Source organism: Taeniopygia guttata, chromosome 4A (assembly GCF_048771995.1).
Source record: "Taeniopygia guttata chromosome 4A, bTaeGut7.mat, whole genome shotgun sequence".
Lineage (NCBI taxonomy): Eukaryota > Metazoa > Chordata > Aves > Passeriformes > Estrildidae > Taeniopygia > Taeniopygia guttata.
Genome location: NC_133029.1, coordinates 8022036 through 8050026, shown reverse-complemented (window position 1 = coordinate 8050026; position 27991 = coordinate 8022036). Strand labels below are relative to the sequence as shown.

Below are 27991 nucleotides of genomic sequence, written 5' to 3'. Positions count from 1 at the left end.
ACAAGTACAGTTTCACTTTAAAAAGTTTATCATGGGATTAAAATTCAGTTGTGATATATGTATATCCTTGTATTTGGGACTGTGACATTCTATCACCTTTCTTATATTAGTAAAAATATTTTCATAAATATAAACTGACAGTAGCATCTTTTTTTTCTTCTTTTTTTTTCCCCTTTCAAGGTGTTCTTTGCATCTGTACAGTCAGGAGGCAGCAGTCAAATATACTTTATGACTCTTGGTCAAAATGTACTATTCAACTGGTAAAGCACATCAAAATGAAGAAAATGAAAAATTCCCTGTAGGTAGCAGTGTAAAATTCTCAGAGGTAATACACACAAATTTGCACTTCTTACCTACAAAACTGTTGTCATTATTGACTTATTAAAATTCATATTCTTTCAGTCCGGAAAGAATTCCATTTTCCACTTGAAGTACTGCAAACATGTTTAGTTTGTTTTTCAAAGTATGTTGCAAACAAGGATTGTATAAGGAGACTTTAGTGAAGAATGTAGCCAATATAAGAAGCTCCTGTACTCTGAAAAATGGACAGTTTCACTTTCACAGGTGATGTAATGTTGGTATCTTGAACTGAAGTCACTTTTTGTGGACAGTGACAACTGTAGGTAGATAAAAAAACCACAGTTGGAATCTATTTTGAATTGGGATTGGGCTCCTTTTGCAGTTTAAACAAGCTGTTACTGTCACCATGATGAACTTGAATGACTTGTCCAAGCCTTACAGCAGGGAAGGAGTAAGGGTTTGTGGTGGGTCCCAGCACAGACCAGAAGGCTTGAAGGATCCTCCTTCCTTGGATCTTGAGGGATCATCCCCTGTGCTGGGTGGACAGGTGTGTCTCAGTACAGTGTTGTAAAAATAGTTAATTCTGAATGTGTGCCCCAGCTGGGAGATTGTTACAAATGCAGGGTGGGGGGCAGACTGAGATTCTCTCAGGGCTGGATGCCTGAGCCCATAGACACAGTTACTGTAGGATGTTTTTGTAAAAACAGTTTAAATAGTCAGTCAAAATAATAGATGCATAAAGTATTATGAAACAGAACCTGTAACTTTCATTCACAGGTGGGACCCACACACTCATATAAATTGATTTAAAGGCACTACCCATGTATATAAAGAAAGGCACAAGAGCAGGCACTTTCTATTCTTCCTTCTTGCTTTTTCATATAATGTCTTTATGTATTTGTATGTAAATATAATCTTTCCACAATGGATATTAAGATTAACAAATGTATTCTTAATATAGTTATGAAAATATCCAAAGAGTTCATCTATTATAAATAGAAAATATAAATAATTCCAGGTGCTTTCTATGCTAATTACATCTAAATAAAGCTGCATCTTCTAGTGTTATTGGTGCCAGTGTTTCTGCATAAACTCTGTTCTCAGGGGCTTATAAGTTGGCCATAAAACTATAGAGATATAATATATACATATATATATATAAATACACTATATATAATCATATACTATTATTCAGTTGTAGGGTTTAATGTAATCCTCATGTAGCTGATTTTTGGATGTGTTTTGAAAACGTAGAGCATCAAATGTAATACAAAAGAGTTCATTCCAGACATGATACAGTAGGGATAATGCTGTGGGCAAAAGTGAAATCACTAGTTCCAGTGCTTGAAAATAGGTGTTTTTACTTGAAATATTTGATACTGAAAGGTGCAGGAAAAGTGTGTTGGAATATCTGTTTGTCTACCTCAAGGATGATGGTTCTGTGTTGTCTAGGAGGCAGAAGCAGAGTTGTTGGGCTGGCAGCTGTGCTGTCCAGTTCTGGCTGTCAGTCCGGGTGCTGGCAGTGATGCTGTGACTGACCGGTGCTCAGAACTGCTGGCCCTGTGGGTGTCAGCAGGGAATTAAACGAGGGGCTAATCACCCTTCCCCTTGTTCCCTGTGCTGGCTCCTCACTGCTGCAGGCAGGCCAGAGGTGCCTGCACATGTTGTTGTTATGTTTTTGGCTATACGGAGGACTGCACTTTCCAAAGTTACTAACCTAGCACTTTTCACAGGCACTAGCTTATCTCAAAATGTATAGTGTTTTTCAATGAAGAATTTTCCTTTTAAATGTTTAACTAACAGAAAAATAAACCTAAAGCCATACTAAAAAAATACAGTTAAATACTCGAAGTGGCTCTTAATGTATGCAAGTGATTAGATTGTGTGCAGACTTGAAACAGGCTGCCCTGTAATATTTTCAAAGTGTGCTTATCTCAGCAGCCTCTGCATTACAGAGGATGCATGGGACTTTTCCCCTCCCCTGTTTTGGTGTCAACAGGTAGGAGGCTGATACTTTCCTGATGCTAGGGACTAGTTGAAAAGAATTTAGCAAAGAACAGTGGGAATTTATAACTCATATGAACAGACTAAAGAAGCAAATGTGATCAAGCTTAAGTTTACTGTAGCAGAAAATTGCAACAATGACAATACGTTGACACACTGTGAAGAAGTTTAACTCCATGCTAAAAGGGAAAAAGCCCAAACAACCCCAAGTTCAAGAGAGGGAATATGCACTATTACATTGGGATTGTAATTCATTCTGTTTCCCTTTCTTAGCTTTCTTCTTTCTAGCTCCAATTCGAGGCAGTGAGTTGGATTTTCATTTTCTATTCACTATAAAAAAAAACATTTAAAACTTTCCATGTGTAATTATGGAAAGAATGAGGCACTTAGAGGGGAAAGCTTTTGAAGGATTTAGAAGTGGTATTGCCAATGGCAACAGCAACTGGATGCAAGAAGGAGAAATGTGTGGCATTGTCTCTTATAAAGAGATAGTCAGAATGGTTGAAGATGAGAAAGAGCCCAGAGATGTTGAGAAGAGTAGCAGAAGAAAGGGGAAGTGACTGAAGAGGAGGGAAAAGCTGAAGAAAAGAAGCATGAGTAGCTAAAGGTAAGGGAGTGGGTGTCTAGCACAGCATATTGCTATAGGAGGAATACAAAAGGTTAAAAAATGTTAAGGAAAAGAAAGCAGCCAAAGAAATGGAAAGGTATCTGAAGCAACTGGGGGGCACTGAATGAGGGAGGGAGTATTTTGAATAACTGTTCAGCTCAAAGCAAAAGTAGCAAAAGTACAAAGGCCAGAAGAAAAAAATCCAGTGACCAAGGTTATCCAGACATAATTTTAACTATGCAAAATGTATATCAAATTTGTAATTTCATTTTGTGAGATGTTTCACTAGCTATACCCTTTCACTAACTTTTAAAACCAAGGACTAAACTGCTTAATGTGTTTTTCTAGTTATGTCACTTTGACATGAAAAAATGCTACAGGGGCAGAATGTTAAGGATCCATGTCATTAACCCTTTGGAACATGCAGTCTCCTAATGACAGGTGGTGCTCATTATGTTGCATTTGCCACGTAAGATTGTGCTAATGCTGCAGCAATGTGGAACTGTGTCTATGTGCCTGCTTTCATTTTAGGCATGGTGAACTCTCTCTTGCAGCCTGAAGCTTGGCACATGACTTCAAAACCTGGGAACCATGCAAGTTATGTACTGTACACTATGTATTGTTCTCTAAGGTTTAAATTGTACAATTGAAACAGTAATAAAAATACTCTGAAAAATCAAAACTAGTATAATGTTTGCAATGATTCTGTTATATTGACATCGGCTGTTGTAAAAATCGTAGAAACCTTTGTTATTGTTTTCCAAATCCAGTCACCATCCTTAGGGAAACATCCATATCTGCCTGTAGGGACAAAATAAATATATATCCTTGTATGGATAAAGATGTCCAAGTGACAGTGTGAGCCTTCAGACTGGACAGAGTGCTTCTGAGGGTGACAGCCAGTGCTGTGCTGTGTGTGCTGCTAATGAGCGTCACTGGGTTCCTGTGTGTCTGCCCTTCTCTTTACACAAACGCCCAGTAGGATGAGGGCAGTGGAACTACAGCAAAGTGACAGCTTGTGTCATTGATGCTACAAGAACTGGCTTTTGTACACATCAGCCTGAGCGCCAGGTTAGCCCAAGTCACTTTTTCTCAGGTAAGCTCACAGAGTCTTCATTGCCACTGGCATTGTTTCTCCAAAGACCATCATAAAAGCTGGGTTACAAGTACAGTTCCATGGGTAAACATCTGTATTTAAGTTAAATGAAGCATAAGCAAACCTGCAGTCTATAGGAAAGAGTTCTGTGGATTTTAAAACCTGTGCAGTAAGTGAAATTTCCACACACCAAAAGTGTAAGAAATTTTCCTGCTGATAACCCACCACTTTCTTAAGCTGCCTTTCAAAGTGCAGAGAGCTGATTAAAGGGCAAAGGTATGTCAGCTGGGTAATCACCCAAAATGTTACTTTAGCATTACTTGACCACTTCCGTTATTTTCTCAGAAGATTTAACAAGAGCACCTAGGAAATAATGGTGAAATGCAACAGAAAAACTTTTCTATTTTTGTCCGCAAAACACTTTGTGGTGAACAACTTTTACAGTAAGCTTTATGATATTTCACACCAGCTAATTTTTTAAAATCTAGAGCATTATCTTTTAATTTTTTGTGCCTTTCATATCTCCAGTGTATTTTAAATGTAATATTTAACAGAATGTTATAACATCCTCCTATTCAGTATGGCTCATTCCTCACTGTCACTGCTGTAAAGCTAACAACTGTTTTCTTAAAGTGTGTTGTATATAAAACCCAAGATATTTGAGATTATTGATTGACATGGGCTGAACACAAGTATTGTTTAGCACACTTGGTTGTAGGCATACAAAACTCATATTGTCTTTAATGAGCTGCTTATACACCCTGCTGTAGCAGGCTCAGCATAACACAAAGCCCTTAGTTCTTGTGATGTGGTACAGCCATCTGCTGATGGCTCCTCTCCAGTCATTACTGACTGAGTGTTTCTCATCTTCAGTTTCTAATGCAGTCAGATCAGTCCCACTGTTCAGGTATGGTAGGGAAGTCACATCTATTGGTATTACCGATATTGAGGACGGGACGTGCCTTGGCTTGTTGGCCCTGCTGCTGAAGCGAACGGCGGCAGCTGCGGTGCTTCCCCCCAGGGACGCTTTAGGCGAGCTGGATGTCGCAGCTGGGCGGGACAAGTCTGGGCATGCCGGAGCTGCGGTGGCGGCGGGATGGAGCTTCCCTCGCAGGGGGTTCGCCCTCTCCAGTTTCCTGTGCTGCAGAAGGTTTTGAGGCGATAATGAAGGAAAGGAGTCGGTTCTGAGGGAGGGTTTTAATCCAGAGTTTTTATTCTGCAACACACATCCAGATGAACTCACAGACATAGCCAGTCTTGAAAACTTGTTCACATGCTGACAGCAAGCGATTTACCCTTGTTCCAGTTTTGAAATTGGTATGTTAGCTGGACCTCTGCTGGTGAGAAGGAAGGCAGCAGGAGCAAGTTCCTAAGAGACGGAGCTGTCTTGTATCTGAACCTGCAATGCATACAGATTTATCCAGTACAAAGTATTAACTCTGCTATCAGTCCACGTCAGTCCATTACCAGTCCACAAAAGCTTCAGCTTCAATGAATGAGACCCCACTGACCCACAATAAAAATGGCAACAAATGCACATGTAACAATAACCTGTGCATGAGTAAGTTTCTTCTGCAAATCACATCATGGGCACAGACAAAAGTGGAGATAAACTGGGAGCGGTCCACAGATTTCCTCATTATACCCACATGTTACTTAATAACAAAAAAAAGTGTGCACCATAGTTATCCATTGTATGTGATGTGAAATCACATCCTGTGCAAGATAATTTTGGATCATGTTCATTTTTTTAAACTGTAAATGCCATTTTACCAGTTCACACATTTTCACAGTTCACACAAGTCATGTTTACTGGGGAAGAAAGACACCATGTGGAAGTTTTACCCAATACTTCAATATAATCTTACTAAGGAATGCACTGTGACATAAAATCCATAATGTCCAATAATTCCTAGAGAATTCTAAAGGCCAGCAAAAGTGTGTGCTTTATACCCCTTTGTCTAGTGTTTTCGGACTGTTTTAAATGGTTCAGGCAACAGGTTTTCCAATTTCCCCATGGCAAATGCTCCACAGTAACAAAGACAGTAGACTAAGGATACATCTGTGCTCAAGCTGGAAGAATTGCTCAGCACCTGAGCCAGCTCTGCCTAAGCTGCAGCCATACTTCTAAATTTCTAAAGATTATCTGCACCAGTGACACTATAAAGGCTGGAAGTTGCTGCTCTTCTCAGCCTTTTTTTTCCCCTCTCTCCTCACTCTGTCCTGCTGGAATGGCTGGGGTTGGCAGGGATCTCTGGAGAACATCGAGTCCAACCCCTGCTAAACCAGGGTCACTCGGAGCAGGTTGCAGAGGATCTCATCCAGACAGCACCGGCGAGGGCGGGCACCGAACATCGCGGGGGCAGCGCGGCCCCGGCCTAGCGGAGGGACACCGGGGCCGCGCACCGCCGCTACCCGGCCGCCTCTCTCACCGCCTCCGCAGGGCTCAGCTTCGGCCCTGCTCCGGACCGCAGCTGCTCCCCGTGTCCGTGTCCCCGTGTCCCCGTGCCTTAGTCCGTGTCCCTGTCCCCGTGTCCGTGTCCCTGTCCCCGTGTCCGTGTCCTTGTTCCCGTGTCCGTGTCCCTGTCCCCGTGTCCCTGTCTCCGTGTCCCCGCCCCCGCCCGGGCCGTTGGCGGTTTGAACCGCGCGCGCCCGCCCGCCCCGCCCCGCGCGCGCGCCGTGGGGGCGGCGCCCTCGGCTCAGCCATGACAGCGGGAAGCCGCGGCCGGCCCCGGTAGCGCCGCGGGCCGCGGCTCTAGCGCCCGGGAGGGGCGGCCAGAGCGCTGTCATGCAGGACGCTACCCTTGAACGGGCCGAGGAGAACCGGGCGGCGACCTCGGCGGAGGGCGGCGGGGCCTTCTCTCTGCAGAGGGTGTTTGAGGAGGTGCAGAGCTCCTCGCAGCTGAGCGCGGCGCCCGCGGAGCCGCCGGCGGTGACGGTGGTGGCGGTGGAGCGGTACCTGGCGCGGACGCCGCCCGCCGCTCCCCGCCAGTACTGGTACGACGTGACGCTGGCGGACGGCGCGCGCTGGCACCGCTGCCACCTCGCGCCGCGCCTCAACGGGCTGGTGCAGCGCGCGCGCCTGCGGGCGGGCACGCGCCTCCGCCTCACCCGCTGCTCGTTCCGCTACGACGAGAGGCGCCTGAACCGCGGCTTCCTCTGCCTGGAGGGGCTGGAGCGGGCGGGGGGCACCACCACCGGCACCGGCACCACCGGCACCGGCACCACCGGCACCGGCACCGCCGGCACCCCGCCCGACGGGCACCGCCCGCTCCAGCCCCTCCGCGGGGACAATAGGCACTACCTGCCGCTCTGGAACAACGAGGATCCCTACGGAGACGTGTGGGTACCGGACAGACCCCCGGTGCGGGTGGATGTGGATGGTAAGGGCGGAGGAGGCGGCTGTGGGGGTGCGGGAGGGACGCCCTGAGGGAGGAGGCGGTGCCGGTTTGTTGGGCGTTTGTTGCTTTGTTGGGGAAGGGTCGGGAGCGCAGGTCCTGTGAGGGCCGGCTGAGGGGGCTCTGCCTGGAGAAGAGGGGGCTCCGTGGGGCTTTTTCACTCTCTACAATCCCCTGACAGCAGCGTGTGGCCAGCTGGGGCTCGGGCTCTTTCCCCAGGTAACCAGCTGCAGTGCAAGGACACATAGTCTTAAACAAAGGGTTTGCTTGCACATTAGGAAGAATTCCTTCATAGAAAGGGTGATTAGACATTTGAATGGGCTGCCCAGGGAGGTGATGGAGTTACCGTCCCTGGAGGAGCTGAAGGCAAGACTGGATTTGGCACTTGTTGCCATGGCCTGGTTGACAGGGTGGTGTTTGGTCATAGGTTGGACTCGATGCTTTTAGGGGTGTTTTCCAGCCTGGTTGATTCAGTGATTGCTTGTGCAGCTGGGCTGAGCTTCCTGGTATCCTCCAGCTGTGTTTGGCCCTACTGCGGATGTGCCACCTGTGTCACAGTTCACCTGCTCCTGTGGGAAAAACCTCTTTCCTGGGAAGATGGTGAGGCACTAGCACAGGTGTCCCAGAGTTATTGACTTGTGGATACTTTTGCCCCTGGAAGTGTTTAAGACCAGCTTGGATGGGGCTCTGAGCAGCCTGGTCTGGTGCAGCATGTCCTTCCCATGGCAGAGTATTGCAACGAGATAACCCCTTTGAACCCACCCCCTTCTGTGATTCTCTGTTGTTTTGAGAGAGTTCTTTTAACTCTAGGAACATTGACTGAAAATGTGTAGCTGTGGTGCTTGTGTCCAGTCTTCTGAGGTGTCAAAAACACTGGGTGCAGTAGTAGTCTCATGTCTGATCTGTGGGACAGGATGCTCACACTTAGAGGCTGCCACCAAAAATGTGATCAGCACTGGGGGGCTCAGGTCATTCCACGAAGCCTGGTGAGGAGAGAGGTATAACAGGACTTCTGCACGAGTGTGATCCCTTGTAGGCTGACACCTGTGGGTTTTGTAATAGCCCTTCTGCTCATCTGACAACACTTTGGTGTCATTTAAAATGTGTCATCACTCTCAATTAAAAAAAAAGCTATGCTGTGTGCAGATAATTCATAGCAGAATTTTATTGGTGAATGATATCAGCAGATGAGCATTTTTAAATGTTAGAAAGATTAATAAAATAGATGTAACATCCTGCCACTTTACTCCTGAAAACTTAGATGTTCAATCATGAATGCTCTTTTTTGGTGTTTTCTTTTCCCCTCCCCTTAACCTTAGTCTCCAAACTGACTAATCTTGGTCATCTGGAAAGGACATGGAGAAGCAGAGTGCATTTCCATCCACTTCTTGTGAGAATCCTGCACAAATCTAGACTAAGGTACTATGGAAAACCAGAGAAAAAAATGGATATGCCTTATCAGGTAAAGAGGGATAAATGGATAGGTTAACACTCAAATTGCTGTAGGATATTTGAAAATATTTTTTCCCATATACTAAGCACATAAAGTAATTTTATAGCTATTTTATATGGAAAATGCTGCCTTTACAAAAATGCTGAGCTCTTTAGAGCCGTAAATGCTGAATTTTGTAATCATATGTGTACAAACTTTAGTGGCTGCATTTCAGTTACTATAGTTCTTTTGAGCTTTTTGGGAAGAAAAGGATGCTTTGAGGTGTTAGTTTAATAGCCTAAACATTTCTGGTCTCTGCTTTGAAAGTTGGAGTTACTATATCCTGTCAAAAAAAAAAAAAAAGGCAATATATTTAAATTATTTCTAGGCCCTGATTCTCTCATCTGTTCACTTTCAGATAGATTATTTTACTGTAAAATTCTCAATTATTTTTCTAGTACATTTAACTTGTATATACTCAACTCTAATATGTTAAACTTTCTAATACATTTAACTTAAATCTAATAGATTTAACTTATATTTTTGTGTTGAACTTCTTGGAAAAGGAGACGGGAGGTGTAGTGGGTTAGTTTGAAAATCTTTTTGTACTGCTCAGTTTCAGATTCAGCATTTGCCGTGTTTAACAATTGGGGATTTTTTTCCACTTTAGTATTCAGTACAAGTTCTGGAACATTTATATCCATTTGTAACAGAGAAATCATTTATGAGTCAAGTACCGGTGCATTATCCAAAATAAATACCTAGCAGAATGATAATAAATAAGATGACTGTATATTGTCTCTTTTTCCCTCAGGCTTACTTTGAAGTTGCTGATGGCTCAGGCATGATGTCGATGGTTTTGTGGAACTCGCTGTGTCCTGAATGGTATCACAGTATGAAGGTTGGCACAGTGCTGCTCCTTGCCAAGTATGCCATCAAATCCAGTTACCCGTTTAAAACACACCCCACCCCAGGGGATTCACAGATGAAGAGATTTGCTACAATTGGTTAAGTATTGCAGAAACCTATTTTCTGTCTATGAAATACAGCTGTGCAAAGTAGTTCTCCATAGAAATAAAATAGAAAGTGATCTGTTGCTGATGTTAATTGTAAGGTATAAATACTTAGTTCGTACTTCTGAAAGGTGTCTAAGTGTCCAGGTTCATGCTGTTCCCTGTTTATATTGAATCATGTCTACAAAGTTTACTGCCGCAATTAGTTAAAAGCTTTATTTAAAAAAATAAAGAAATTAAAAAATAATCCCTGATATCAGGAACAGAAATTATAAAGATAGGCCTCTGGTGATGATTTTTAATCTGATTCTACTTCCTGCTTAATAACACACATATCACTTGAACCCTGCTCGCATCTTTTTCCATGTCATTGAAGGACATTATCACCTCATCTGACTTTCGATTTTAGTGTATACTGTCAAGGCCCAGAGTATCTGCACAGCTCCACAGAACAGAAGGTTGCATTGATGACTTTTGTGTGCTGAAAGAGCATCACTGTGGGAGTATGTGTATGAAGAATATTCCTTGGCTATGAAAAAGCATTTTCTTAGTTGCCAGTTTTTTAGTGTGGCAGATACTCAAAGGAGCTATACTACAAAAATACAAGTCCTGCAGTATAGCAGTAATGGCCTTTTCAAACTGGAATTGATCGACTTTGGGGTTGTTTTCTCTCTTCCTTCACTCTGTATGAGCTCTTTCCCATTTTGTGCTTTTGTACTTGGAACAAAATGACAGCCAACATTCAGAAAATTCAAATAAGTTCTTGAAACAATATGCATGATGGTGAAGGGTGATCTGTGTATAACTTATTGACAATGACAGTTTCCTAATGGAGTTAGGAAACAGTGCACAAAAAGTTAGCTACAGTGTACAAAAATAAGCACTGTTTTCACTGCCAGAAGCAAGATCTTGCCTGACTGATAAATATTTGTATTAAAACCATATCTCAATGTGTGAAGTATTTGTGATGGCTTGGCAGGAGATAGAAATGTTTAACCAGGAATGGAAGTTTGTGAGGGAAGGTGATGACAATTACAAGCCAACCCTGAAAACAATTATAATTGCCACAAAACCTTTCTATGCAAAGAAGACAGAGTGAAATATGCCATCTGAGTTGACGTTTTCTATGGGCAAATATCTTTGCATTTTCAATGCCCTATTTACTCTGCACTTCTGATTTCTTACAAGCATTATCGGGGTAGAAGTGGTAACAAAGAGATCAAAATGGCCAGCCAAGTCAGCCACTGGGCTCTAAAGGGTAATAGCTGTGTGATGGAAGACCTAGAAGTCACTCCATTGGAAAGCACCATGGTGCACAGATAAACTGCAGAAATGGTAAATCTTTGCTTCATACAAAAGTACATACAGAATCTCAGTTCCTTGCACAAAGCTGAGAATTTTGTCTTAATACGAATTTACATGATGCATGAATGGATGGTATGACCATATGTTCTCTAAGAACAGAGTCACAAGAGAACAGAATATCCAGAAAAAGTTTTAGGGCATTTGTAAACATGGATTTTGTGCAACTTCCATTGTGTGATGGGTTTTTTTGTTCAGATGAAGTGAAATTATTACCTCACTAAGTATCTCTATATGCCCAATGTGGGGCAATATTTCAGGTTTCAATTACGCTAAATCACAAAAGTAACAGTTTCTTTTTTCTTCATTCATTTTGAATTTGTAATTCCATCAAATCCCAACTTTCCAGTGTGTCCTTAGAACCATTCAGCTGCAAATATTGTACAGTGGATCTGGAGAGTTTTCAATTCCCCAGTATTAAAGGGTTTCCAGATGGAGAGTCCTGCAGGGCACTATGCTTCAGGCACATCACTAGACTTCTGTGGGGTGAGCTCTGCATTGCTGGACCGTTTGCAGCTGCAGCATTGTGGGACTTGCTGAGAGGTGCTGTTTCACAACCTAAAACCTTTGGAACTTGGTACCAATGCCTTGAATTCCACTGCCAGGCAGTGTGCATATATCAGCTTCACACATCAGTGAATTTGTGTGGCACTGATGACAGCCTTTGGGTGGACTGACCTTAGCCAGCATATAATCCTGACCTGAGTGTATGGCTTTCATTTAATCTCAAAATAATGAAACAATTGAGACATAGTTTTGATGCATGGGAAAGTTTTGTGTCAGGAATTTTCTTGGTGATACGTCCTAAATGACCATATGCAAAACCACAATTGTTCTCCAAATACATTTCTAGAAAGCAGAAGCCTAGAGAATATTCCTAAGTAGAGGATCTGACTTGAAGTAAACACCTTCCTAATGTTGTGCTGCCTGGGTGAGGCACCCAATATTACATAAACAGTTGTGTGTATTATTTATATCTACTTACTTACTTTTCTGGGTGCATTTTTTGAATAATCCCTTACTCAAACCCAAGAAATTTCATTGGACTCTGTCTTTTATATACCAGCAGGATTTGTCCTGTAATGAGACCATAGAATACTGCCTTGTGTATTCTAGAAGCTGAAGCCACTCTTCCTCTATTTTTTATTCTGGTTGAAGAGCACCTTGCTTGCCCCAGTGCTCCACCATGTTTGTAATTTAGCATCTAAACAGTCTGAGAAATAAATTAAAATTTCAAGGTGCTATAGAATAGGCATGGGAAGACCTTTTGTTTTCCTCCATGGCCATGGTGTATTTCTATCCTATTAATAATTACCTGAACTAGCATCAGATATGGAAATTTTCATGCACCAATTCTGTTTTACTTCATTGTCTGAACATCAGTTTCAGACCTTACTGACATTTGACAACAAAGCTAGTGTAAAAAGTACTTAGTGTCTAATTAGTATGGTTGGATAGTTCCTGTTAAAATACTGCCTGGATTGGACTGGTTGGCTCATGTAGGCAGTTGGAAAGTTTAACATTACTCAGATGATAAAATTGTTTCGTTGTACCTGAATTCCTTACTTTATTTTGATGAAAACCTGAACTCAGAGAAATTGATGAATAATTTCACAAAGTTGGAATATTTAAGAAACTTTACCCTGGTTTCTTTATGGGTTGTTGTTACTTTTGTTATATTGTTATTATAACAATGATGATGATGATGATGATAATTTGTATTCATGCTGTAAATGTTACTTTTTTTTTGTTGTCAGAAATTTGCCTTAATGTTCGAGATCCTCCTACTGAAATAAGTATTATTCCAGAAGAAATGGTTAAGCCAGAGTGGGGATTACCTGAAGTTAAATATAGGTTTATCACAAGGTAAAATAGAATTTTGTTGGTTATCAAGCTGGAATTTAAATTACACTGCCTTACAGTGAATGTTAATTGAAGTGCTTTTTTCAGAGTTTCTGAGAAAGCTTACCCAGCTTTCTTCTATTTTGCTTTTAGGTCAGAGCTGGATGACTTACCGCACAATCATTCCTGTGATGTTATTGGTCTTGTGACATTTGTAGGAAGGGCTGAGCGAGCCAGAAAAAGAGGTTTTTCTATAAATGTGACTTTCAGAACTTACTAAATAGTTTCTAAATTTCTAAGTAAATGCTTATACATTTTTCTTAATATTTGTTTATCTAGAACACAGTGAAGACTTCTGGCTGTATCGTTGGGCACATGCCATTGATGGGACCTCAGACCAACCATTCATACTGGAATTGTTTGCAACTTCTCAGCCAGACGTGTTTGAGCGTATTCATCCAAGTATTCATCTCTCTATAATACTTACTAATAATTATTTTTAATGTTTTTCTAGTTCATTGTGAATTTCTGAGATTAGTTGCCACTGAGTAAAAAAAAAGCCATGATTTATCTCCTCAGGCAGAAGAGAGTGGATCAGAAATTAAAATTTAAGAATAAAAAAAAGTATTTGAAACCCTTACAAATTGCAGTCTGTTAGTGTAAACAATTAGATGGATAACTGGGCCTGGGGCTCCTCTGGCCTCATTTATTTCAGATATTTCTGTTTAGAAGAACCTGGGCAATGTCTCTAGCATCAGAAGCTATTAAAGGCAGCAGCTGGTCAAATCTCTTGCTCCTCTTGACTTGTAAATACCTGCTTTTTTATAGACAGGAATAATTTAAGAGAATTGAATGAAGAGAGAGGTGAAAGTGGAAAAGTTTCATTTCTTTGAAACAGTGTTTTTTGTCCAAATAGCAATCATGACTCAGCTGTGTTAGTTATCACACATGAGCTAAGAGTAATAAATTTTAAACTAGGGAATCCTTAATGTAGGATTTTAAAAGAGCTTTAAATATTTCTTCTTGCCTTCTTTCTCTTCTCCTCCAAGCACTCATCCTTTTTTGAACACTGGTTGGTGTTGATACTCATTTTTTATAACATTTGATGCAGCACCAGCTGCACAGTCCTGCTTAGATTGTGGCTGCATTCATCTTGAGTGTTCTGGGGAAGTGGGAAAGAATAACAGTCTAGTGTTTAACTGGGATACTACCAAAAGAGTAAGTCTGAGCTCTGTTTAGAAGTTTTGCTGTGGCATGCCATAATTTCTCATGATTTTGTACTTTTTATCCTTAAGAAACACTGCTGTCTAATACCAATATTTGTACTATTTGTTTCAGTGATATCCTACCCGATGAAGTATCTCATGTTTTAATTGTAATACCTATGCTGAAATTAAATTGAAGATTTAATTGCATGTTCATATGGTAATTTATAATGGCAACTCAAAACATGCATGAAACATTTGTAGGGTCAATAACTAAATTGCATTGTTTAGAGAACTTAATAAAATTAATCCAATGTGTGTCAGTCTTGCTATTCTAAAATCAGTGAACTGTCGGGAAAAAAAATGAAGGTTTTTTTTTTTTTCTCCAGTGACATACTTGGTGTGTACACAGATGAGAGTGATGACTGAGAATCATTCCAGGACAGTTTACCTTACGACTTCAAATGAAAGTCAGATATTCATTACAGGTAACTTAAACTAGTTCTTGTTTTATGTAGTTCTCATGTTATTTCTTTGGAAACGGTATTTTCATTTTACAGCACAATAATCAGTATAGACTATGAGGTGATAAGGAAACATCACTGGAGAAGACAAGAAGGCAAATGGCATTCTTGTGAGGCATTAAAATGGGTTTATCTTATAAAAAGTATTTCTAGGTTAAGGCATATGTTTCCTAATTCTTTCAGGCTGTTAATATTTTGATAGTGTAGCAATGGCAGTTCCACTTACTTAAAGCATTAATAAACATTGCAGCTTTCCTGTTCTAGGAGCTTTATTGCTAGTTGTTTTGGGTTTTTTTCTGTTATTTAACATTTGTTTGACATTCAGTGTCAAATGCAAGTTTAGTCAAGGGATTCAAGGTACTCATTTTGCAAAACACTCTTGACAAAAGACATCTTTTGTACTCTCTAGTCAAGATTTTCTTGATTTGTTTTTTCCAAATAGTGTTCAGGGGAGTTTCAAAATGAGAACAAGTGTCCATTGCGTGCTTTGGTTTTGATACCTGATTACTTTTGTCTTAAAAGGGTGGCACAAGGGCCAGCCATACACAAAGGATGCCAAAGTGAAAAACTTCATTCAGTGGACAAAATCACAAAATGAAGCTGATCAAATAAAGAAAACTGTCATTGGTGGATATTACCCTTTTCCACGACCTCCTGATAGCTTTTTGAAATATTGTAAAAACAATGAAGGTATGCTATATGAAATATCTTTAAGATTTGTAGCCTTTTCCAGTCAGTCTTACTCCAAGAAAAGCTCCCTTTTGTAAGTAAATGTTTTATAGGCTAAATCTTCACCTCACAGAAAATATTGCACTGCTAGCTGCAGGAGAATTGTAGAAGCTGACATGAGCTACACATACTTACTCTGAGTATTCTGCCACATCAAAATTAAAAATAGTTATTCTGAAAGCCACATTGAACTGGAAATTTCACCTGAAACAGAAATTGTGGTGTCTGATAATGCATACCAAAGGATGCTTATGACCTAAGAAGGTTTATTAATTTTTTTCCACATGATGTGGATAACAAAAAGGTTTAGAATTCTTTAAAAACATAAGTTTAAATCAATTTAATACTTAGTAAAAAAAAAAAAATCTTCTTTTTAGTCTTGTGTTCAGAGATTTTGGTACTGTATTTCTCTAAAACTTGATTCTGGAAATTTCTTTTTTGCAGTTGAATCAGTTTTGAAACCCATAGGTGAAATAGGGAAAGAGGTTGAAGAGCTGCACTACAGAGAGCACAAGCGAATTGCTGTTCAGGGAATAATTAGTGCCATAAGATACATCAGCTGTAGCAATGCAGCTGAAGCCCCAGGAGGGGAACTTGTCCAGGTATGGTGTGTGAATTAATGCCAGAGCAGCTATGATTGTCATTAGAACGGAGAATTTTGCATTTGAGTTCAGAATATAATTGCATTGTCTTTTAATCTGATTTTTGAGAGCAAAACTTTAAAAAGCAATGATTCAGTGCTTCTCTGAAAGTGTTCTGCCAGTCCTCTGTAAAACTTGTAACCGTTTAAAAGTTGCTAGTTTGACTGATAACCTGATGTAAATTGGAGTGTGGGAGAGGCAACTGCTGCAACATGCTCACTTGTCACTTTCTAGACAGAATTTACCTTATTAATATGATTAGAATATAACTTCTGCTAGATGTAAGTTGACTGTCAGAAATTTTCAGGTTTTTGAGTTGGAACAAATACCTTTAAGTGCATGCATTTAAAATCTTAAACAATTAACTATTGTTGCAGAAAGATACCTCTCAGTCTCTTGGAAGTTCTTCTGTGTCCCAAGAAGACTGTGTTGACAAGGGAAAAAATGAAGAAGTTAAGTCTTCTCTGGAGCCACCCTGCACTCCTGGGGAACATCAGCACCAAGCTCTGCTGTCAAAGGGGAGTTCAGTCAAGAGAAAGACAACACACAGATTCAGAAGAGATGCAGAACAGTAAGCTCTCCTCATAAATAAGTGGTGGATCTTCTAAAAAGTGTTTTCAGAAGTTAGACCAGAGCCCAGGCTGTAGAAAATAATAAGAAACCTTTAAAAGCATATATAGTTTAATCTTTGAAATGTAATTATGTACTTTTCCTAGCATAGGTGATGACAGTTACACCGTTCATGCTAATGAAGGATTAATTAAAGTAGGTTTGCAGTGCTCTCTTCTGATTAATATTTATACTACTTTATTACTAATCTCACAGATTTGAAATAAAAGTAGTTAATACTTTTGAAATATTAAACCAAATGTAGTTTAGTGACATAGCTGTGGAACAAACAACAGTTACAGTGATGTGAGAAAATCAGATAGCTTGGCTGAAAATTCAGAATCAAGTATACATGTTCCTTAATTTCAAACACACTTTATTTTTGATTTCTGGGCAATGGGGTGTACTGCATGTAGCTGTAACTTGCTGTCAGAAAGGAAAGTAGATGGTGGTCATGTGCTAACCTAAAGTTCAAAATAACTTGTAAATTATCTGATACAATGTTAAATTCAGGGATAATGTAACTTCTTGTATAAGACTGCTCTTCTTTGCAACACCTGTGTAAAATACTACAGCCATACTCACTATTGAGAGCCTGGTGTACACACTGGCAGATGGAAAGTTTCAAAAGTCAGACCAGTCACATCTGGTTTTTTGCAGTGGATTTCTCATACTATAATGGGTATATTCTTCACTATTCACATTCATAAGTCAGAATGTGTGAAGAGAGTAGATACTTAGAATATTTTGAGGGGAAATGTAATAAAATATAATTAGCATTGAATGAAAATTTAGTATTTACCTTGGTAAATAGAAGTTTTGTCTTGGCAGTGTTACAGCAAATTTAGTGGATTCTGTTCCATATGAAAACTTCCAGCATTTGAGTGTCTTAGTTTAGTTCTGCCTGAAAGAAAAACATCAAAGTCCCTTGCTTTGTGAATTTCCATTTAAATAGATACTGAAAAGTAATGGTGAATTTCCTACTTTAAGGGGAGGTACACCTGTTAGTCCTGTGTCATCTTACCCCTATTTTACGCGGACTGTAAGAAGAAAACTAGGGTAAGTCATGTGAAATTAATTGTGTTGAATAATTGCAATAATCAAACAAACATACTCTGAGTAAAAATTTTACAGATCAGGAATATCTTCTGAGGAAGTAAAATGAAAGACCAGATCATGTTTTCTATTCACTCGTCTGCACTGACTCTAAATAGATCTGAAACATAATTTTGAGCATGTTATTAAGCATCTTATATTGCTACTACTTCTACTAAGGGAATATATAATAACAGAGGTTCATCACGGTAATGAATGGATTTTCTGGTGGTGGCTGAGCTGTACATTTTTGTTGACGCTAGAGAGGTGTAAGTATAGTTGTCCCTGGGAAGCCACTCCCCTGGCTCCTTTCACTCCCCAGGACTCAGTTCTTACATAAGTCAGTTTGGATCCAGAGGAGGTGGGGTTATTTTGAAGTCCACATAGGAATTTCAAATCCAGAGCCCTGTCAAGTCTGGAACCTACTGAAATAACGACAAAAGTGAAATTATTAAGAAAACTGAATGAGTGTTTTTATTTGTTAACCAGGGGCTACAAGCTACTTTCCTTTGAGCATTTTTAAGGGCCATAAATTCTTGTCACTTGTTCCAGACAGAACCTGAGCAACTTGAATGTTTGAACTCCTTGGTGTTAGTAATTTAGAATGTTTGTGTATTTTGTCAGTGATCTGGATTTGTGTCATGACTACATATATGGCTCAGTTGCCTTTTTGGTTTACTTTTAGCATCTCTTCCTTTTCTCCCCCTAGGAATCACAGTGCTAGAAATAGGGCAACATTGGTAATGAGGGAGCTGATCAAAGTTTTTGACCATTCTATCAGTACTGCTCCCCTACAAGCATGCCTGTTTTCTTGAAACATTTATTGGAAGCTAATTTGCAGCAGCTTTTTCTGTGGGATAAATGAGGCTGTTTTGAACCCATGTGTCTTGTTTCCTGGTCCTTTTGGTAAAAACTGCATTTTCTAGGAGAAATGATTACTTGACTTTGCAGCTGGTTCATTAAAAGCATCACCTTGTCACAGTTCTGCAGGTGGTGCAGGAGTTTGCAGGGACTTGTACAAATCCATAGGAAAATCAGGAGATTTTCCTTGACTGTAAGGAATCTTGTTTTCTTTTGCTTGCTGAGAAATGTTCTGCTTTTTCCAGGGTGGGGGGAGGATGGGAAGAATGTCTTCTCCCCATTTCTTATAGGTGAAGCCAGAAGTTAAGGCATGTTTACTTTGTTCTCTGCTTTTCTCAATCTGCTACTCTCCTCGCTACCTGTGTGTCCACTCTATGCCATTAGTGCTAGAACCCCAGCTAAAGGAGGAGAAAGTCTGTGTTGGATTATGGAAAGCTGTTTCACTCTATATAATTAAAAGGTAACTCGTGTATTTCTGTAACTAACTATAGAATTGTGCTGAATTCTCCAAATTGCCAAAGAAAAATAGAAAGTTAGCTGACATACTTTAAATTTCCATTGTTTTCTGTTCCTTAGATGTAGCAGAATGTCAGCTCTCCCTGAAATACTTTAATATGTTGATGAAATTAACAATAGCAGTTTTAACAATCTTCACATATTTCAGAGGATATTCTGAGTTGGAAGGGGCCCACAAGGATCATTGAATCCAATAGTAGAGATATGTTTTAAAGTACATATTCTAACATAAACTATCAGAATAGTTTAATACAAGACTTTTGTTTGTGATTATAAGCAGTTTTATAAGCAGTAGGAGTTTATTTTGAGGCTTTTTATTGACAGCTAGAGTTCCTGCATTTCTGAGGTAACTTACATGATTTTTAAGGGTTTCAGAAAGAACAAAGAAACTGGGTAATTTAGCACTTTTATTGATATTTATATCCTTGCTAGTAAAGATCTTCCACATAATGGTACTTCTAAGCATTTAATGTACTCCAAAGTAAATTAATTTATAGATAATGAAGTAATGGTGTATGAGGAAAGATTAGGAATTTCAGACAGGATTATTTTTATGTGGAACTGAAAAAAGCACAGTAGTTTTTTTAGAATTTTAATCTTTGTAAATTTAGTGTGTTTCCATGGAAATGCTGCACTACGTGCTCCTACTCCATGCATGAAATGAACTTGTTTGCCTGTTTCTGTCCTTGTAGTTTCACTTTTGTATTTTTTGTCACATAGACACTTTTGTCCTTTTTCCTTCCTGTGGATGTGAGAGCTAGGGAATGGGGACTCTGTAATATAGGGAAATACATCTTGAGGTTTGTATGACCAAAAGTTTCACAGCATGTGATGTTTCCTTCACAACCCTTTTTCACATAAATCAGAACTTGGCAGGGAGAAATTGGTAGACACTAAAAATTATTTTTTGTAAATTTGTCAAGTTATCATGAAAGGCTTTTTGGTCTCTCTGTTACTTGCTGTGGTAGATGTGTTTATCACAATGGTGTCAGAACAGTTTGTTCATTTCAAACCAGTCTATTAAAAAAGTTTTATCAGTGAGTGGGACGTTTTCTTGTGCTGTTTTGAGGCACTTTACTTCCTTGCACTGTTTGGGCATAGCTGTGAGTCATAACTATTTTTTTGCTTAATTTCATTTATCACATTTAGTCCCAGTGCTTAGGAAATAGGTGCGAAGCATAGGGACATGCTTATTTTCCCAATAGTTTCTGAAAACACTGATCTGCCATATATTTTGATTAATGTTATTTTTGATGACAATACTTTAAAATAAAATGACTGACAAATTGAATATCAGTGTATCTGAAAATAGTGAAGAAAGGATTTTTTTAAGTGGACATCTGTGTAAAGGGGGGTCCTGCAGAGTGAAGGCTGGAAACAGCAAATCTGGCAGGGCACAAGTTCTCCTAAAGCTGGCATGGGTCAAATAGGCTGTGGGTGTTTTGGTGTGCAACATTGCAGTAAGTGGAGGGATGTAGGTGGCCTCAGGTGCATTGCAGACACAGTGGTTCATTCACAAAGAAGCACCTGAACTGTGTTAGAGACAAGTAGTTTCCCTTACAAGCCTAGCTCAAATCAGGCTCCTCCAGCACAAAGCAGGCCTGGAGGAATAATGTGTTGGGCAGGTAGAAATTATCCCAGCTACAGATCTGTGAAAGAAGTGGGGAAAAATTGTGGCAAGTTTTTTTTCATATTTTCCTGAGGCTCTGCTTGATTCAAATCAGAGCCTATTCACTTCCAAATCTAGACAATTTTAAAAGAAAAAACCCATGATACCCACTTGCCACAATATCCACTTGTCAGCAGTCTGACTTGCTTTAACCCTCTGCTTTAATGAGGAGAGAAGTTGGTGTGTATCTAACTCGACACGCTGGTTTCTGAGCAAGCCTTTCTTAATACTGTGCTGGGGTTTCATCTTACGGTTAACAGGTCCAGATCTCAAAAGTGAAAATTAATTTTGTGGGCAGTAATTGCACAGGTTGTACTGCTTAAGTGAGGATTCTTTTGTGCCTAGATTTGGACATCACAAGGAGGTAATTTGAGTGATGACATCCATGATGGGAGTGCATTTCTTAAAATAATACTTTCATTCTCAAAACCTATAGTGCATTTCCTTTTATCTTTTCACTAGATACTATTTTAGACATTTTCCATTTGTTAGGAAATGTTGACACAAAATTTTCAAGATACACCTTAGTATGAAATAGAAAAATATTTTAAACCTGCGAATCCTTATGAAATACTATATCAATACAATATGCTGTCCAGTAAACAGCATGTTCATCTTTGATTCCTTTTTTGCTGTCTGCATCTTGTCATTATTGTTAACTGCTTTGATGGTCTGGAATTTTAATGGTACCTTAACAAAGTCTTACCTGTTGCAGTTGTTTGTGATGCAAGATAACCAAGATAGTCCTTTCCCTAAGTTTTTTCAGACATCACAGTGAGTTCTATTCTAATAAGAGAAATGGATCAAAGAATAAAAGAATACATGGGCCTAAGAGCTTATTTTACCATGTTTGCTTGCAGAGTGCCTCTTATGTTTTTCTCCTGCATAATATCCTAGGTAATTTATTAGAGATTGATAAAGAATAGTTTCTTACCATTAATTCAAAACTTCATGATTAAAAAGAAAGTCTAACAAATGCCTAGTTTGCCTCATTGAATTGATCGTTACAACAGGACAGTATGCCCATAGGAAAATAGAGATTTGGCATTTCTGTAATTTTGGATTCCGGAGTGGTGGCAGGACTCCATTCGTGCAGTGTTCCTGGGTCTGAGGGGTGGCAGTTCAGCGCAGCCGCATGCTGGGCTCCCGGTTTTTGCGGTCCAGTCACCTGTTGGTCACCCGTGATGTTTGCCCGTGTCACGCGTGGTATGTCGGCAGGTGCCGGTGGAGGGCAGCAGACACCGGCTGCCGATGTAAAACCCTTCCCGGTCTGTTTCCCAAAGCCGGGAATCGGGCAGGGCTGCTCCTGAGCCTGCTGAGCTGATTTCTGAGCACCAGGGGTCTCGTTGTGTCAAGCTGCTGTGTACAACTCTCACAATAAGGAATCAGCTCATTCACTCGAGCTTGTATCATTCATCACTAGAAGTCTGTCTTTTGCTGCGTAGAGTTTGAGGTTAATTAGCTTTAAGGTATATATATATATGTATACACACTATAATTTTCTTTTTATAGTTTAGATGAATATCAGCATGGACATTCTGTGCAAGATAAAAATGGACAGGCTGTGTCAGACAGTTTGCAGTATTGCACAGGTACGTTGCAAATAGTTGCTATATTAACCTTAGGAGGCTTAAGACTACTTCTTTTCTTCAGGTCCAAACCAGGCAACAAAGATATCCTTATAACCTTTGTTTAAGACAGTTCCTCTGTACATCTGGTTGCATCAGCCTCTGGGGAACCACTATAGCAATGTATCATCAGTGTCATTCTACTCAATGTTCTCTGCTGGGTTCTAAGGGATGGCTGAAAGGACAGCATTGGATGTTTTCCCACTATGGGCAATAAATTTATACAAGTTTTAAGTTAGTTTAGTATCTCAGAAGCACTTTATAGCATGAGACCTCACATTTTCTTGTGGCTGTTTTAATTTCTGCCATGTGTTCATAGTTGAAATTTTCTAATGAAAATAATGTCTTATTTAACAGAGGAATGACACAATTATATAAGCAACTAAATGTTTTCTGTGCTTATAATAGATCAAGAAGGAGTGAGTAATACAGCTGAAACTGAAGACACTGGAAGAACTTGTGATTCCTGGCAGAGTGACCTGTGGGCACAAGTGAAAGACAAGTTAATGAATTATTTTCATCACAGCAAAATTTTCCCAGAAAGTATCCCATGTAAATTTGATTATGTGCACAAAGACTTACTTATGCAACAGTACAACCTTCATGCAGCAGTGCATCAGCCAGTAGAAGCCAGAACAGATAAAAACATCAATGACTTTAAAAGTGCTAATGGCCTTGGGTATTATGAAGTGACAGTTCTGGGTAAGTAGCTTCTTGTAAAAAATGGTTAAGCAAAAGCAATGGAAGTTCATCAGAAACTGAATGGATTTCTGTAAAGGAATCAGTTGATTCTGAGTATTTCCTGAGGTTTAAAAAATCATCATTTTAGATTTTTGGTAGAGTTCCCATTTAGGGTAATTTTTATTCTCATTAAACATGTCTTTCAATGAAATGTCTGAATATCTTGTTTGTAAAATAATTTTTTGTATAATTTCAGTTTTTGGTATAGTCTTATGAGTGTTATTTGAAGAATGTGTGTAGTCCTTAAACTATCAATTTTTTCAGTTAGAACTAGGTCCTGACATAATCAGGCAAATTATTCAGTTGCGCTTGCCAGCTGACTTTCTGATGGAGAGATGTTTATCAGAAACAAGTTAATGTTCTTAAATGGAAAAAGAACAGTTATAAATGCTTCTTTTCAGCATTATTCTCATTGAGTTGATTCTTTCATACTGTTGCTCCTAAAGCTCCTTCTTTCCTTGGCAGAAAATGAAAGGCTGCATTTTAGCCATATTCATTAACTGCTCCATGCTGCTTTTGGTTCACATGAAGTGTCAGTTGGTTGATTTTTATTTATTAAAATATAAATATGCAAGTTGATGTGTATCTGTTTGCTAGCTTTATTGAGGGTTATTAAGTTTGATTTTGTTTTCCTGCTAAAAGGGAACAGAAATTGCCTTGCTTAACAGTGCTCATGTTAAGTTCCCATAATTTAAAAGTTTTCATTATTTGCTGAGGGACATTTGCAGAGAAGGTGTTTGAATATTTGAAGTCATTAGAATCCTGGGACTGTAAGATGAAAGTAGCACTGCATTGCACACTTTACTGGTCATAAAATTAATTTCTCTGCATTTGCAGATAAAGTTAAAATGAGGATGAAATGGCTTCCAAGGTTTAATGTTTTCTGAACTATTAACATTGTTAGCCTTAAACCATAGTTTTTAATAACATCATATCAATTTGAATGTGCTTGTGTATAATCCTATAGAGAAACATATTATTAGACTTTAATTATTAACTGATGGACAAGAAACATGTAAATAAAAATCAGTGCAATGATTTGTTTAAAAAAAGAGAAGTTGTGCACAAAGTTGCTGATGGGCTGAATACAAAGTCTTCTGCTAACATAAAATATTTTTCTTCAACAGGTATAAACCATGATGTAGCAATAGATGTTGCTTTTCTTCCACTGTTTTGCCCTGACCATCCCCACTTATTTCACCTGGAAGACATTCAGAATGATACATTATTGTCCTGTATGAGTTGTATTTCTGCATGCCAGCAGAATGCTGCCAGCACTGGGAGGCTTTGTGAGACATTTCCTCTTTCAGGTGAGACTGCCTTTCACTGATGTTACTCTTTTGTCATTTCTTGGTTTATCTATCAGTGCAAGAGTTAATCCTCTGTAGAAATCTCTGGTGTAGATCAGACATTGTTCTCCTCTTCAGTGAAAGAGATGTGAATTCTATTTTGCTACCTTTAGTAAATTGCTGTAATACTGAACTTTCAGTGCAGTTTTTGCTGGAGCTGTTCTCCTCCTCTGAAGACCATATTTTAATATCCAAACTACAAACTCATATCTAATTATGATTCTATCATTTCTAGTGATGGAATTGATGAATAAAATTTTTCACTGAAAGAAGGTTGAACATTACTTTATGGAAAACATGATCAATTCTATATACCTTTTTATTGTGCACAGAGTATACAGATACCTTTTTCCTTAATTTCTAGATGAAATTGTACAAGCAGCGAAGGAGCTCGATGGCAAACACGTTATCTGCATCTTGGACATGTGTCACTTGGGTGATGATAAGGTGGAAGTCTTTCTGAGCAAAATCTACAAGACAGTGGAACCAGGTGTGCTGGATCCAGTGTAATTTAATAACTTAATTTTCAAATGTATATTGTTCAAAAGGAGGGAAATAAATTTGCTGTAATTTGAATACACCCTCTACACATTGCACTTTTCTAAAACTAGCAGACACAAATACAAAATTGTGATTCTTAGGGCAGTTGTAGTGGTCATCCATGTAACTGGAAAGGACAACTGTTGCCTTTATTTTTCAGTCTTGAACAGATGAGACAGTGTCTTGGTCACTGATGTTCAAGAAGATGAATAGGCAGTACAGTGAGCTGATCATTTGGCAGGATAACAAGGAGTCAAAGTGATTGTCAGCTGTCTTTCTTTGCCTGTGCACAACCATACACAGGAAATGTATATATCTGGGTGAGAACTGAGAAGAGAGGCAAGCTTTCCTAATATTTAAGTCAGTGTTTGCGAAAGAATTAATGGGCTGTGATAAATATTTAGGCTGAAAATTAGAATAATTTTGAGGATTAGAGTTTTGATGTTTTGTGGTGATCTTTTTTAGTGAAAGGTACCAGAGGCAGCCTAACTGCTCTTTAGGCTTGAAGCTTAATGTGAAAGGGATTAAATACCATGGTGCCTTTAGTACCATGATCCAGGAAAACACTTTTAGTTCTTTTCACCTGAGCAAGGTCAGGTGCTATGTTTTTATATGTCTGCTTTTGTACACAGAGTGTTAGGTAGTGAGTATAGCATCCAAACATTTTTAACATATTTTATTCATTAATACAAGTAATGAAATATTTTTTTAAAGAATTTTTTTATTGGAACTTGCTTCTAGCTTTGCAAGAGAAAATTGCCTTTAAAAAATGCTAATTATGACAGGATATACAGTTTGCCACATCATTTCTAGGTGTGCTCTTAGAACATGAAGGAGTTCAGCAACTATGAGAAGCTGCTACTTCCACAAAAGCAGAAGACTGGAAAATTCTGCCAACTTTTTACCTGTACTGAGGAGCAACTGGCTCCTGCTGATCCAGAATCAAGTAGTACGTTTTTCTTCCATGTTAAACAGCCTCAAATCACTTATAGAACTGGATTGTTACAAAATTTTTTTCAAGGAGGGGCTCTTTTCAATTTGACTACGTGTCCATTTGAAATGCTGCTCTCAATTCAATTCTTTGAGAAGAAAGAATTACAGAGACTTGCCAGGTAAATCGTACCATTATTGACCAAAGCCCATAGAGTTAATTTATAGGAACAGATATTCTTAGGCACATTTTAGCAGACTGATGGTAATTGGAGATTAACTCTTTCAACTAGTAGCTCACTTGTCTGCCCTGGGGCAGTGGACTTTTTCCTCAAGTCTGTGCCCTATCTTCAGTTAATGGTAATTTGACAGATAAATGTAACTGATTTTGTTACATATAAGTTACATATAAGTTCACAGGCAACTACAGATAAAAAGTAATGAAATTAATAAAATTATTGTGTCTTTCTAGTGTAGTTTACAGTTTTAAAATATGTAAGTTTAACTTAAATTGCACTGGAACTAAAAGTCAATTAAATGTGACTGTATTTTATCTATTTAATATGAATCAGAAGTATTAGTTCTGGAGCAATGTTTGTCAACTCACGCATTTCAGAGTACCCACAGAAGGCAAACTGAAAATATACCAACCCAAGAAGAGTAGGGTTGCAGTGTTATTTGTGTCATTGTGCTGCTTATGGGTATGTGAAGGTGAGATGCCATTGCTCTGAAGTGAGAGTCACACAGTACTTCATGTTCCAAACTGAGCCATGCTGACTGTGTCAGCCAATGTTTTTTATTTACATATACTTCAGATGGAAGTCTAATTTTAATGAAACCATTTTTCTTAAGGCAATTATTAAAGGAATTGTCTTTGTACAAAAGGACTGATGTGGCTGACATTGTCACAGAGCTACATTGGTGAGATGGTCCTGCCACCTTCCTTCACCCCGTGCCATAGAAATTGAGCCAAAGGCTGTTTGTGGCATTGCACTGCTTAGTACTTTATGCTTTAAACATAAAGCATTAATAATTTCTTCTTACATGTTAGGACTTCCTAACTCTAAAGGAAATTTCAGAATAATGTGGAATGTAGATAATGTTTTAAACATTAAAGGATATAATTTTATTTTACTCAAGTGTTAGAAATTTTTCATGGCAAAAGCTGGGAAGGAGAGATATTTCCTCTTTAAGAATGGGGTGCCAGTGTTGGCAGCACAGGCTTTCTTTGTGCAGCTGGTGAATATCCACTGCCTGTAGCAGACTTGGAATTTTACTACTTTGGATCATTCTGTAGAATCATCATCCTGTTAAATAACACTGAACTTAATATGTGGAGTTGAGTGGCTGAAATGCTGCAGTGTTACTGTGATTCTACCACTCTGCCTGTCTCTCTTCTCCCTGCCAATCCAGTACTGTCAGACTGGAGCAAAGGTCCTCTGCAAAGAAACCACTTGGTGTTTTACTTCATTCAGTGTTCATTAACACAAGTGTGAAACAAATTGATTTTTGATCTTGAGTCTGTCAAAATGATACTTTTGCCATGTTAAGCCAAGATATAGAGTCATTACTCCTGTAGTATGTCAAAGGCATCACCGTTATTGCTGCTGTGTATTTGCTGAGGGCAAAATAATATCAGAGCACATTTCTTTCTGTGGAAGGTGTACCTGACCAAAGAACTGTGCTCTGAAACCTTATATGTACATGTTTCTTGTGTTTTCAGCATTAATTTCAAAGAATGGAGGAAGGTAGGACATATGTAGTTAGTGGTACTTGTGAGTGTATAAAAGTTCCTAAGTTTTAGATCATAAAGGTAATACTAATTTTGAATTAATGTGATTGAGAAGTTGTGCAACACTGAAAAGCAGAGAATATAAATAAACAAATTAATATATGTAAA

At 39.1% G+C, this 27991-nt stretch overlaps 2 protein-coding genes and 1 long non-coding RNA gene across 8 annotated transcripts in view; 2 read left to right on the top strand and 1 right to left on the bottom strand.

Moving 5' to 3' along the window:
- The window catches only part of NRK (Nik related kinase), a 100988-nt gene extending 97395 nt beyond the window's left edge, over nucleotides 1-3593 (top strand). For all 3 annotated transcript variants that reach the window (XM_072929105.1, XM_030272562.4, XM_030272561.4), the window contains exon 31: nucleotides 181-3593. In XM_072929105.1, coding sequence (XP_072785206.1) covers nucleotides 181-264 — 84 coding nt within the window. In that variant the 3' untranslated portion in view covers nucleotides 265-3593. The remainder of the gene's footprint in view (nucleotides 1-180) is intronic.
- On the bottom strand, nucleotides 2401-7404 carry LOC116808427 (uncharacterized). Of its 2 annotated transcripts, XR_004367885.3 has the most exons (3): nucleotides 7286-7404; nucleotides 5303-7164; nucleotides 2401-5148 (listed from the first exon to the last, which is right to left on the bottom strand). It is a non-coding gene; the product is annotated as an uncharacterized lncRNA (long non-coding RNA). The 2 variants fall into 2 exon arrangements; XR_012055981.1 differs by having other exon boundaries at nucleotides 2401-7164.
- Nucleotides 6796-27991, top strand: RADX (RPA1 related single stranded DNA binding protein, X-linked). Of its 3 annotated transcripts, XM_072929106.1 has the most exons (16): nucleotides 6796-7167; nucleotides 7282-7390; nucleotides 8725-8867; nucleotides 9652-9844; nucleotides 12970-13078; nucleotides 13208-13299; nucleotides 13394-13516; nucleotides 14649-14747; nucleotides 15306-15473; nucleotides 15957-16114; nucleotides 16531-16724; nucleotides 17753-17821; nucleotides 22416-22495; nucleotides 22940-23233; nucleotides 24400-24582; nucleotides 24986-27991. In XM_072929106.1, the coding sequence occupies exons 1-16, from the start codon at nucleotides 6796-6798 to the stop codon at nucleotides 25129-25131; spliced, it is 2532 nt and encodes an 843-aa protein (XP_072785207.1). In that variant the 3' UTR covers nucleotides 25132-27991. The 3 variants fall into 3 exon arrangements, with proteins under 3 accessions (XP_072785207.1, XP_030128427.4, XP_030128425.4); XM_030272567.4 differs by having other exon boundaries at nucleotides 6796-7390; XM_030272565.4 differs by lacking the exon at nucleotides 17753-17821 and having other exon boundaries at nucleotides 6796-7390.

Bases quoted from the DNA above. Each gene is read 5' to 3' on its own strand.
- RADX (XM_030272567.4), top strand. From the start codon at position 6,796: ATGCAGGACGCTACCCTTGAACGGGCCGAGGAGAACCGGGCGGCGACC. The intron at 16,725-17,752 runs GTAAGCTCTCCT...TCCTACTTTAAG, and splicing joins TTCAGAAGAGATGCAGAACA to GGGAGGTACACCTGTTAGTC. The intron at 23,234-24,399 runs GTAAGTAGCTTC...TTTCTTCAACAG, and splicing joins TTATGAAGTGACAGTTCTGG to GTATAAACCATGATGTAGCA.